The 13,427-nt window shown below is 42.6% G+C and overlaps 1 protein-coding gene across 1 annotated transcript; it reads right to left on the reverse strand.

The window, feature by feature from the left end:
• Positions 1-2,298: 2,298 nt before the first annotated feature.
• LOC123062509 (TBC1 domain family member 8B) lies at positions 2,299-11,688 on the reverse strand. The gene is made up of 18 exons (XM_044486055.1): positions 11,231-11,688; positions 10,548-10,617; positions 9,967-10,458; positions 9,706-9,891; positions 9,476-9,589; positions 8,791-8,849; positions 8,612-8,678; positions 8,451-8,502; positions 8,257-8,349; positions 7,460-7,543; positions 6,916-7,328; positions 5,918-5,979; positions 5,275-5,344; positions 4,948-5,028; positions 4,760-4,861; positions 4,042-4,181; positions 3,716-3,833; positions 2,299-2,889 (listed from the first exon to the last, which is right to left on the reverse strand). The coding sequence occupies exons 1-18, from the start codon at positions 11,272-11,274 to the stop codon at positions 2,641-2,643; spliced, it is 2,496 nt and encodes an 831-aa protein (XP_044341990.1). The 5' UTR covers positions 11,275-11,688; the 3' UTR covers positions 2,299-2,640.
• Between the last annotated feature and the right edge of the window lie 1,739 nt (positions 11,689-13,427).

A 13,427-nucleotide genomic window follows, 5' to 3' on the forward strand; every position in this document is an offset into this window, starting at 1 on the left:
TACTGACAATTCTTTGATTCTCATGAGCGCAGATGTTTTAAATGCAACTTCCTTACAGCAAGTGCTAGATACCTATTGCCAAAATTCTGGACAATTGGTAAGTTTGGCAAAGTCTAGTGTTTTTTTCAGTCCTAATACTAGTGCAGTTTCAAGATCTGAAGTTTGCCAACAATTACATATTGACACTGAGGCATTATTTGATAAGTACCTAGGCCTTCCGGCTATGGTAGGAGCTGATCGTAGTGACTGTTTCAAGCACTTCATTGAAAGGATTAAAAAAAGAATCCAAGGATGGATGGAAAAACAATTATCAGTTGGAGGTAAAGAAATTCTTCTTAAAGCTGAGGCACAAGCTATTCCTGTTTTTGCTATGTCTGTCTTTTGTCTACCAAAAGGTATTTGCAAGGAAATCATAGATATTATTGCTAGTTTCTGGTGGGGAGATGATGAGGAAAATAAGAAAATGCATTGGTATTCTTGGTGGAAATTATGTTACCCAAAGAGTGAAGGTGGTATGGGCTTCAGAGATCTATACTCGTTTAATTTGGCAATGCTAGCTAAGCAATGTTGGAGACTTATTACTTCACCTGAGTCACTTTGTGCACGAGTTCTTAAGGCAAAATACTTTCCAAATGGAGGCCTCTTACAAGCATCTCTAAAAAATGGGGCTTCGTTCACTTGGCAAAGCATTATGAAAGGTCTTGAAGTGTTCAAAAAAGGCTATATTTGGATAGTGGGCAATAGGAATGAAATCAACATATGGTCGGATCCATGGATTCCTTCCAGTCCCAACAGAATGATCATCACGCCCAGAGGTCAAACAGTCGTATCGGTGGTGAGTGACTTGATTGATCCTCACACAGGACTTTGGGACGAGCAACTCATTAATATGATTTTTAATCCCGTCGATGCTCGAAGGATTATGCAAATCCCCTTAAGTCTTCATGCATTTGACGATTTCATCGCATGGCACCCCGATAAAAAAGGGATGTTCTCCGTTCGAACAGCTTATAGAATCCAATGGTTACATAAATTTGGGGCGCATGCAAATGACATCAGTCGACCGGGAGGTTCTGCTACTCCAGCGGTATGGAGTACATTATGGAAGCTACAAATTCCATGTAAAGTTTCAATATTTTGCTGGCGTTTACTACACGGAATTCTGCCCCTAAAAGGTATACTCGCTAATAGACACGTTGGGGCAATTGGAGGGTGCCCAATTTGCCACAAGAGCTCTGAAGATATTCGTCATCTATTCTTCACGTGTATTCATTCAAGAGGTATGTGGAGCCGACTTGGATTGACAGATTTCATCAACACCGCAACAAATGTTGATAGATCTGGGTCAGTTATTATGGAGTATATCTTGTCTATTGATCAAACGCCACTACCTCTAATGCCGACATTGGAGATTAAACAGGTCGTAGTGGTGGGATGTTGGTACCTCTGGTGGACACGCCGCCTTATAACACATAATGAGAGTTGCCCGCCGATGGTAAGATGGCCTTTGTCGGTCTTGGCAATTACAAGCAACTATCAACGAGCCATGGCGAAGATAGTTGTGACAGAAGAGGAAAGATGGTTGAAGCCAGACCCAAAGTTCATCAAATTTAATGTGGACGCGGCCTTTTTTGCGGAGCAAGGAGTTGGAGCTACGACAGCAATTATTAGAGATGAACGAGGTATTTTCCTTGCAGCTCAATGTAAGTTTATCCCATATGCAGCGGACGCAATGACATCAGAGGCAATGGCGATGAGAGACGGACTGAACTTGGCAAATAGCCTAGGGTTTCAACGAGTTGAAGCGGAATCCGACTCTCTAGCGGTGATCAACTGCTGCTCCGGTCAGAGTACTTGGTGGGACGCGGCGGCAGCGATATTCACGGAATGTGTGGACATCTCTACCTTGATTGGGAAGGTCAACTTTAAGCATTGCTTTTGATCAGCAAATTAAGCGGCGCATGTGCTAGCTAATTTTAGTTATTGTAATAAACTTTCTTCTAGTTGGACTGACGAGCCTCCAAATTGTCTGGTGAGCAAGCTCGTAGACAATGTATCTTTATGCATTAATCAATAAAGCTAGCCATGATGGTCTTCCCTCAAAAAAAAACAATTAACTGAATAGAACCCACCTGCAAAAAAAACTGAACAGAACCACCGCATCAGGCCTTACTCTCATGACATCATAGTTTACATGCATCACATATTTCTTCAGATATTGATCGCTGCCACGGTGATTTGTGTAGCTTTTTTCGCCGTTTTGACGTTTTTCCTTTAGTACAAGACACATTGTGGCCATGTTTGAAGAAAACAATTCTTTCGGATATGTTACAGACCATGTTCTACAAAAATTGCACTTCTCATTCACATCGTACGTCTTTCATGTATATATCATAACTTACACTCTTACACCCATCTGACAATGAACAAGAAAAACATAACTTATTATCTTTTGGCAAGGTATGATTGGAAAGGTTGAATCCTATGAACCTAAACGAAGTGACACATGCTGGACACGGGGAAGAAAAGGGGGCAAACTACAACAATACATGATTTAAAAATTGGAGCCGAATGTGTGACTTCAGCTTCCGTTCAAAATCAGAAGGCACTATCTACCACCAAATGTGACCGGCCGACGGATCAATCCAGTTTTACTTCTTCTAAATGTTCTTCCTGCCCGTTCATTTTATCCGTGGTCGTCTCGACAGTTGGCACATCGCCGTCCATCTTGGCCGTCTCCAATGTGGGTTCATCCCTCTTGGGTGTCTCCACTCGCTGTTCACCCTCTTTTGGCGTGGCCTCCTGATTTGCATGGTCTGTCTTTGGTGTCTCAACACTTTGCTCAGTGTTGTTATTAAGCTTGCCGTTTGTTGACTCGTCTTGTTTGCCCTGTAAAGGATCCATGGCACCAGTAACATCAATATAAGAAAAGGGAGAACTTTCATATTGATCACATATAGCTAGTCAAACGTACCAAAAGTAAGGAAAGCACAAGGGTGTTATAAAACCCAAGAACAAGAGACCTTGTAAATTGCTAGTGAATGTGCGCTTTGAATATAAGTAAAAAAGCAAAGAAGGCAAAACGCCACGTGCCCCTTCAATCGCATTTATCAGCCCTATTCTGGATATATTTAAAGAATATAAATCGTTTAAGCACTCAATAAACACATTTTTCATGTACTCTCGTAGGCCATGGAACTAAGATTATCATGTCTTCCCCGTCAGCATTCCCCTAAACCTAGATGGCAGAGATGAAAACCCACTTGTAATTACAACTAGCAGAAGGGCATTTATTATAATATATTTTTTATCACTGATAAGACCTTGAATGAATCAGAATGTTCTCTCAGGTAACAAGCTAGCAAAATAGTTTCCTGCTTTTGCAGTAAGATGGAAGCTAAGAGCAAAAACAAAAATCCTGCAGGGTCGATTCCTTCAAAATGGACTTGGGTGGGTGTTTATGCAAACAAAGGGCTTATTTGCAAAACATGTGGGGTCAGTCAGATTCGAGCTATGCCAAAAAAAGTACACTCGACCCACCAGCTGCGTGTGCATGGCAAAATTTCCCAACACGAATAGTCGAATATGCATACAAGGAACAATATTGTGTTATCCCTATTTTGGAATTTGGGAGAAGAAGCTAGTATCCTAGCATTACTACTAAGAAAAAAGGATTACAGCTCGAACCTACAATTCACTTGCCAGAAGAAAGTACCTTGTTCTTGTCACGCCAACTGAGTGAAAATGGGGCAAGCAAACTTATTTTTCTAGGCTGAAACTCCTGTGACGAATCTTGGTTCACTTGGCCAGGAGATGTGTCTCGCGTTGGTGTCCTAGAGAAGGGGCAAGGCATCATATCAGATTAGCACCGGAGTACTACAACAACAAATGGCTGTGAATTAAGCAATAGGACACTACCAGTCTCAAGGTATAATTCATGGGTCACTAGATATACTGTAGTAACAACAAGATTAGCATACTCTTTCCTTGCCACTGTGTGTACTTATCTGGTCTAATACCATCAAACAAAGACTACTATACCTTGGAGAAGGGGAAGGGGATGGTAGTTGTGCTTTCTGATGGCTAGATTGGTATTGAAGTGTTGCCTCCAACATTGTTTCTGCCATGACTGCTCTGTTCTCCATTTGCGTAAGTGAAGCCATAGCTTCATCATACTTTTCCTGCATGGAGAGTTGAATGTATAACACATATAGCATAAATTGAGCAAGCAGAAACATATTTGGTTTTGTTGCATGCAAATCCCAGACAGGTGACCAGTGATGGCAAATAATCATGACCCAATACTAACAGTATGAAATTGGAGTTTCACATTTTTGCCATTTTCCAGATTTCAAACAATAGGACACTAACATATAAAATATAGGTGCATTCAAGATAGTCATCACTCATCACTAATATTAATAACTAAGTAAAAGGTAAGTGCATGTACATTGCAATGCATGTTCTATGAACAATATCCAGCTGACCAGCGGGAAATATTTACTGCACAGATAATTACAAACATAATGCTGTCCTCAACCAGATAAGTATCATCAGGCAATGGTTGTTTTATATGTGAACATGATTTTCAAATGAAAAAAAATGTGTAGAAAGACCACTTCCATTCGATATTGCGGGCTCCCAATTTGATCGACAAATTTAGAGGGCCAAGACTTAATTGCTCATACTGAATCAGCTGCTAATCTTTCGTTGGGCTGTAGTTTCAGTGAGACGCGTGAGAGATACAAACTGAACTAACCTGAAGGACATGTGAAGCAAATTTCTGAGCAGCTGCATCTTGCTCAGCAAAGATGCGGGCATCCTCTGTAACCTTCTGTTCTTGCTCTACACGCATGAGGACCTACAGTGAAGTAAATCCATGGTTACGTAGATATACTTTAGTAAGAACAAGGTTAATTGAGAAGAACGCATAAATAGCAACTCTACCTGAAGCATTGCTTGTTCCTGTTCCTCCTTGTCTGATAGAGATTGCCTTAGCTCGGATAATTCTTGTTCTAACTGCTCTACCTGAGAAGTGAAACTAGAAATATTAAGAATTGTCGCATTTCAAGTCTTCAAACCAGAAATTTCCAGCTCGCAGGACTAGCTTAATTTATATAGCATTTTCTAGTTGATAAACTGGTTATCAAATAGAAGGTACTATCAAAATTCTGGCCCAGTATGCAAGATGAACAGCACATAGCTGAATAATGGTAATGGTGGGTGACAGTATAAGAAAGATAGTCACCAAAACAAAAATGTCCAAATGTTTACCTTTGCACTTAATTCACGTCGATTATCTTGCTTAACCATCTCCATTAGTGCTGTCTCTAGTTCATCAGCCCTGGATATGGATGAAAAATAATAATCAGAAGGATACTTCGACTGTTCGAGAAACCCAGAAGAAACAATTCCACTGACTAAATGCATTCCGAACGACGAGAACATTTTCTATAAAGAAACATCTTTTGCTCAACAGTACACTAACAATACCTCCGATAGTAGGAATTTTTTCTCCACCAGATAATAGTTTGCTTGCATATAGCTTTTGCAGTATTAATATTGGTCAGCAGCTAAACATGAGAATACTAAGCACAGCTGAAACAATTACTAGAAGGTTCAGGGTCACTTCAAGCTAGTAGTTGACGTTTGATTGTCAAGATTTAGTGACTTTTTGTCCATGATAACTGTTAGCTCTGGTTGCGTTCGTCATGAAATAAACTAGAGTTGACTAGCTGCAGAATAATATGTTCCATCCAGTTAGTGGTCAATAGGACCGAAGCAGCTATCTACTGACAGCAGGTTCCATTTGATTTCAAATGTTACAAAGGTTAATACATCTCCGTTTACAAGTGTGTGGATATGCAAATTAATGGCTCAAACTGGTGACGATCTTGGATATTTCAAACAAACAGACCTCAGAACAGCTGATCTTCTCTCCTCTAGCAATCGACATAGCTCAACCTTCAGCCAGATAACCTGAAATAATACGACCAAACTTAAATGTTGTAAGCAATCGGGTTTGGTGACCACTCAAGACTTACATAAGCATAAGTTTTTTAATGGTGGAAAGTATCAAGGTTGCAGTGCTTGTTAAAACAGATAGCCATACAAATTATAACACCTACTCCCTCTGTAAAGAAATATAAGATCGTTTAGGTCACTTTTATATTAGTGACCTAAACGATCTTATATTTCTTTACAGAGGGAGTACATAATATTTTGGATCAGGAGCTCAATGGTTCCCGGGGATTGAAGATTCTGTCTATGCTATTTGTATAGATCATCATAGTGAAAAGTACATGTAAATTATTGGACCTCAAGCACAATGCTTTCGTAAATGCAGGCGTTGTGCTTCAGAAAGCAATTTATTTGGGGCTTGGGGGGAGCTAGTCATTTGCAAGGATGGAACATTCAGGCTTTTAACATTTGTATAAATCATCATAATGAGAGATATTGAAGTAAATAGACTAAGAGATCCAACAGAAGCTACTCTTTGGTGAATATGTAAATCATTGGACCTTAAGTAATTTGATTTCAGAGATTCAGATGATCTACTCCAGAAAATAATTTGCTTTAACATGAGGTTGAAGATACATAGGGATAACATTCCATGATTTATGTGGCTGATCATTCACTCCTTCAAATTATGTTTGCACAAAATAGATAGCTGCTTTAATACAGGAAAAAAGATGATGCAAACACCTTCTTGAAACAGAACTCCTTACAAATGACAGTTTACTCATTTTGTGAGTTTGTGTAAATTGACTGGAAAACATGCTAACTAAGATATTTATACATGATTAATTTATATTTATCTTTGTTCAATAGTTTTTCAATTGAGTAGTTTTGCAAATATCATTTTGCAATTTGGAGACAAAGGAAAAAAATTGATGAGTATATCAAGAATGATACCTGATCTTTGGGATCAGGCATAGAATCAATCTCCGTGTTGACAGTCAAGCCATGATACATATCATCAATATTTCCAGAACTGGTTTCTTGGTTAGCATCCCCATCTGTTGAGTCATTCAACTGTTCTGTTGATATTGACACCAATGGTTCAGTGTCACGCTTGAAATTGTATAGCTTTGATGCAAGACCATTGGTGCTCCTCCAGGCAAGAAGACCTTTTGCTCTGTTTTCCATTGAAGACAAAACAGATGGCCGGTGTTTATTTCTCAGATCTTGAAGCCTTGCTTCATCTACAGCTTGATATCCCATGCAAGCTGTTAAAACAAGCTGGCTGCTGTCAAAAGTGGAACCAGCTAAAGACTGTAAGAGAGTTACGGCATCCCCAGCATCTTTCGTTGTCACAAGTGCAGGACCTGCAATCAGCAGCAGTGTTAAGTCTATAAGCAGTCACCTGAGAAGAACTATATATAATGTATTCAGACTTCACATAAAGTTATATGGCTTTGTTGTTTCTGGATGAAAATAAGGTGGAGTGACCCAGTACCATACAACTCCATAAGTGCAAGGGCTGTCCGGAAGAGCATCACACGATTTCCATCAAACAGAAGCACATCCCACACACGAAGAACTGAAATGTTCGAATAACACTAAAATGGTAAGTATATTGCATAAGCTAATAAGAGATTAGAAGTGTCAGTCTCTTGCATCAAGTCCCTGTCAAACCATTTTAGAAAGAAAAGGACAAGAGATTTTTTCTGTGCATTTGATTCTACAACCAACATTTGACGCAAAATCCAAAAAGGCCACACATATGTTTTTTCCATTATTGGTATGCCGTGCTTGTAGCTTTGATAGCAAAAGCATATCCAGTTAACATATTTTATATTATGACAAGTAACTGAAAATGATGTTTGTTTCTGCCACTCACTTCACTTGCACTTGCCTTAGCATCACCTCCCACCGTATTGCTAATCATCCCCATTATTGTCAAAAGGTAATAACATATAGTTTTCCACAGAAAGATATTAGAAAATTTAAATTACAAGCCACCCTAAATTCTGTAATTCAGGAAAAAACACTATCTGATGTATGGAAAGTGAACCATGGGGCCGTGTTTGAATGAGACATTATGTGGAATTTTAGTGAACTAACAACTTCATGTATTTAAAGCCCATGGAGATCACTATGCAGATTTAACAATATCAACAACAAATTGATGCTAAAGATACCTTTGGTCCCATCATCGAGGAAACACATTAAATTAGCTAAGATAGGAGTTAAGAGAATGTATTTCGCGAACAATAATACTATCTTATTTTGAATATTTAACAGTAGACTGACCAGTTTCCCAGGGAAGCATGTTCATGTATATAGATAGGAACCATGGTCCAGCAACCCATGCAACTTGTACACCAAGGTAGTCCAAGTGATTTACTGCACACAAGAAAATTGCAACTCCTCAATTGTCAAACTTAGGCAGTTAATATGCCTGACAAAGTCATGTGATTTTATATATAAAGGGAAATATAACAAACCTAACTTGGGGAATTTCTCTCTGACCAACTCCTCTAGAACAAGCTGATCCACCTATAACCAAGATGCAGATCTTTTAATAACAAACAGACCAGCTTGGAGTTCTAAGTATCCAACAATCAGTATGCATAAAAGACAATAAAATGAAGAAAAAAAGTAATACCTGAGACTCGATCATTTCTTCAGAGAAGTAACCCTCAAAATAGTCGTCCATAATGCCTGTCAATGCCCTGTGGACCCATAACACATTTATCACATTATTTAGTTCAACTGTTCTACTACGTAATCAACTGAAGTAAGTTGAACGAATGCAGGTACTTGATGCTGTGCTGCAAAACCTACCAGAATGCGTTCTCCTCAGACATCAATAGAAGTAATAGACCAGCAAAGAAGTTCATTGCCTGCATTACTCGTACGATTAATCTTAGCTGAGAGAGTCTTGGAACATGCAAGTACGAATGTTCAAAAATAATCTTACTGTGCACAATAGAATCATAACCATGAAATACCAAAGTTTTTTTTTCTGTATCCAAATTTGGTTTTACAGTTCCTATAACCCAGAAAAAATGTTTGGGGGCATGGATTTATTGCACCCGAGCTTATGTGCTCCATTTACAACCGATTTACAATAAATGCCATTGTAATTCGTTATACACCACTGTCATAGTAGCATTTAGTTAATCATCCGAGTGTTGGCAGTGGTATTTTTCGTAAGTTCTTCTTTCTCTGCAGTGGATTTTTGAATACAGAAAGTTGGCAATCGTATATATCTAATTGACCCTATCATCTACCGCCTTAGGTTGAGCCAACTGTTATGGGATAGTACCAGGGTTAATATCACTTACAGGAAGCTTCAAGGGGGATATTTGAGTACTGGCAATCATTTTGTGTTTCCAAAAATTAATATTCAATTGAAATACATTTTGAAGGCGCAACAGAGTGGTCTATGTGCAAGACCTTCCGAGAAGGTAATGAGATGCAGTGCAATGAAAAATCAATATGAATCAGCATTAAGAGGAAGATGTACCTGGCAGTAACCGACTGATGGATTATGCCTAGCATAAGCTGTGAGCAAGCGTCTTAAAGCATTTCTGCCATCCTCGTCTAGAGCTGGATGGCCTGGAAATGTTCTAGGCAAATCCTAAAAGGGGCAATGAAAAAGAGGACGTCTTAGCACCACACTCTTAGAAACACAAAATTTTATCAACATAAGAAGGTATTGAAACCCAGTAGTGAAAGTTAGTATCGCCTATCTACCTTCTCTATTTGCCCTTTCCACTTTTCTGAAGAAAGATCTTGAGATGCTTTTGGTTTTCCATCGCCACATTCCTTAGTCGGGGAATCGGAACCTTTGCTGTCTCCGCCTCCATCAACCACCCCAAGGAGACTCTCGTAGTACCCTTTCACTCGACGAGCTCCAATACCAACAAAAGCTTGCCATAGCTGTCCTCACAAAGCAAATGGACCATCAGTTTCACTGAACCAAAATTATCATTTTAACAGAAATGTAAATCTTACCTCTCCTCTCAGAGCCATTGGCAACCCACCACGAACTAAGCACTCCAATTCTTCTTTCCAAGGAAAATACCCTTCTTGACTTGCAGCTCTATTCGTTCCTGAATCCGCATTGGCGCTGTCAGCAACAGGCCCTTCGCTGGGATCAACCTTCTCTACATCATAGAACTCATCATCAGAGTCCTCTGAGGGCTTGATATCTTCAGTGTTCTCCTCATCAGCAGAAGATTGCTTCTTCTTCTTCTTGACACGCAAGCTCATCAGCTCCCCAATGTGGCCCAGTGAAGGCCTGATTTCAGACCATATTTGGATCTTATGTGGTCTCTGCTGTTTGGCTGTCTTCTCATCAGGCAGGTCGGTCCTGCCAGCATCGCCGACAGCTCCTTCATCCTCAATGGACGGCGCAATCTTAGCATCTTCTCCAGATGATTCATCGTCTTCTGCCTGCCTATCCAGAAAGTTCTTCCATCTATCAGACCGCTCCTCTTCCTCCTCCTGCAAATGGAGCACCCCCACACATGCAACTCAGTAAGATCAAACAACATGGTGTAAAAATGGAAGCATCGGTAGGGTGGCTTCTCTACCTGGTAGATGTTGGCATACTCTCTGTACCGTTGCAAGTGCTGTGGCCGCACAGCGAAACCATAGGCGTCCCTGTTCCAATCCCCGATGCGTCAGAAACAGAAAGGGGCAAATGCCACTAAAAGCGCACCATCAGGTGCATCAGCAATACGTAAAATCAGTTCTATAAAAAAAGGCTGGGACCAATCCAGTTCATGTGATCATATCTACGACTTGATTTTGCTGTCTACTACTATTTGGTCTAACTAATCAGCGCACCGCTCAAGTAGACTTGGACCAAATGGAGGCATGGCTCCAGCTGCAGTAGTGCAGTGCACTGTGTCCATACGGAACCCAGATCCTTCGACAGGCAAAGCATCAGAAAAACACAGTTCAAACATTATATCTAGAGGAATTATCACATGGCGTCAGCAACGCGGAGATCTAGCGGCTGCATTGCCCAAATTTCGGCCACAATGTCGCGCAACGGATCGAGATCCCCGGGCGTACAAAAATAAATACCATAACTGCCCCGAGAAAAAAGGCCGAGTAAACAGCACGCATGCGGAAGCCTCGCGCGGCAGCATGAGCATCGGAAACTCCGGCAGAGACACCCGAGGCAGCGTAGAAGGAGTAGAACCCAGCACGAAGCCGAGATGCGCGCGCGCGGGGCAGCGGGAGCAGGGCAGGAGCAGAGGTCACGAACCGCTTGTGCTCGAAGGCGATGAAGGGGAGGCTCTTGGCCTTCATCTCCCGCCGCCGCCGCCACCAACCCCCTGCCCTGCTCCTCCCGCTGCTCTAGCTCGCCGGCGGCGAGGCGGGGCGGGGCGTACGGGGAGCGGGCGCTGCGCTGGGGAGTGAAGTGGGCCGCAGCGTGATTCAGGGCACGGGTGGTTGGGGGGCTTGGGAAGGGGGGCAGCGGTGATCCGATCCGACTATACTTCTGGAGTGCTAGCTACTACTCCTGCTGGCTGCTGGCTGCTGCTGAGATTTGAGATTTGATCTGCGTGGAAGCGGCTTACTGGGGGGTTGGGAAATCGGAGGAGGTTCGATTTTCCATTTGTTTCGGGAGGGTTTTCTTTCTGGGGCGTATACGACGCCGCATGGAGATTGGGGAGACGAGAACGAGACCCCCCGCGCGCGCGCGTGTCGTGCGTTCTTCGTCTCTTTTTCTTTGGACGTGGGGGAGTTGGGCGGGCTCGGCGGCACCCAGATCCCGATTCTCCGTGTCCACGGGGCCTGTACGCGCCTCTGTGTGCTCTCAAGTCTGAACTCTTGGTTCCCTCAAATGAAAAGGCAAGGACGTTGAACAGTATAGAGGATATCTGTATGTTAGTTTCTTGTGTAGTGCTTTGACCACCGACACCTCTGTTTTTGCGTGTAGCCGACGATCTAAGGAAATGTAACGAGCATAGGCAACTCTGACCTACTTGCACGAGCTAGATTTCCCTACCTTCGTAGGGGAAGCTTGTGTTCCAGACTGACAAAAAGAGACTAATAGGCGAACGATGGAGACTAAACTAAACCGCAGAGCATCCGAGGGAGCTAAAATGATGCGTGCGTGCCACCCGCGTACCGAGGGAGGGTACGGTCCGGTCCCGCGAGGGAGACATCCGCAGGGTGCATCGCAACCAACAGAAGCGCAGCTTTCTCCGCAACCTCTGCGGCGGTCGAATTGCAGGATCGGCCGTCCTTGTAGATAGACCAGCGTTTCTCGCCTCACGAGTCACGACTCACAACCCAACAATTTCCTTATAAATAAATACTTCCTCCATTTCACAATGTAGTGCTTTCTCTATCCTCGTGCTTCAACTTTGACCGTAAATTTAACTATCAAGACCGATTGCGGCGGGAGCAAAAATTATATCAGTGAATTCGTATTCGAAAGAAGTTTTCAATTATATATTTTTTTCTCCCGCCGCAGTTGGTCTCGTTGGTTAAATTTATGGTCAAAGTTGAACCTCAGAAAGCGCGGGCGCACTATATTTTGAAATGAAGGGAGTAAAAACTACGCCCTGAGCTTATTATCCGTTTCCAACTAAAAAATAAAATACCGCCCGACTATCTTACCTTGCACGAGTTTGTTCGTGCAACGATCCATTTGTTACCTATATATGCGATTTTCCTTTTCGTTTTTGTGCATGCAGCTGGGATGTTGAAGAACATGTCGCTGCATACGCACCGGCTCCCCCCGTTGTTCGTCATTTTGTACATCAACTGCTCTGCCTAACCTTTCTCCCATGCCGTCCGTCTCCGTAGGCGTAGTTCACGCGCCAACTGCCCGCCTCGCCCAAGCAGCGCGCTGGCTCGCATTCAGAGCGGAGCCGGCCGTCTCCATCTGATCACCCAAATGTCGCCGCACCAACTGTGGAACTCATCTCAACTGACTCACGTCCCAGTAGAAAATGACGCGAGGCGACCGACGAGGAGCGCAAATAATGGAGGATGCCAGGCGAGCGGGCAGGACTGCCCTGGCCGTCCAGCAGGCAGGGGACAGGGGCCTGCGGCCGTCCTGAGTCCTGACGACAAAGTGAGCACTTACCACTTAGGCATGCTTTGTTCCGGCACCAGTTTTATTTATTTACGGGCTGAATTCTGATCAAGGAAAAAGATGCTGCATCCGAAGCCCGCCCCTCGTAGCAACTCCAACGGGGCGACCAAAACGGACACGCGTTTTGTCCATCTTTTGTCCGTTTGGGTCGGCCTGACGGACGCCGGCGTCCGCATTTTAAAATGGGTCGGCTTGACTGCCCAACGGGAAGGCCGACCAAGTATGGCGGCGTGAAAAAAAACAAGTTGCACGAAATAAACATAATTAAACATAAAAGTGTCCGGTCAAACGCCGGCCAAAGTCCACCTACATCTAATAAACATTAAATAAAAACATTAAAAAAGTCTGCGCT

This window comes from Triticum aestivum, chromosome 3A, assembly GCF_018294505.1.
Source record: "Triticum aestivum cultivar Chinese Spring chromosome 3A, IWGSC CS RefSeq v2.1, whole genome shotgun sequence".
Classification (NCBI taxonomy): domain Eukaryota; kingdom Viridiplantae; phylum Streptophyta; class Magnoliopsida; order Poales; family Poaceae; genus Triticum; species Triticum aestivum.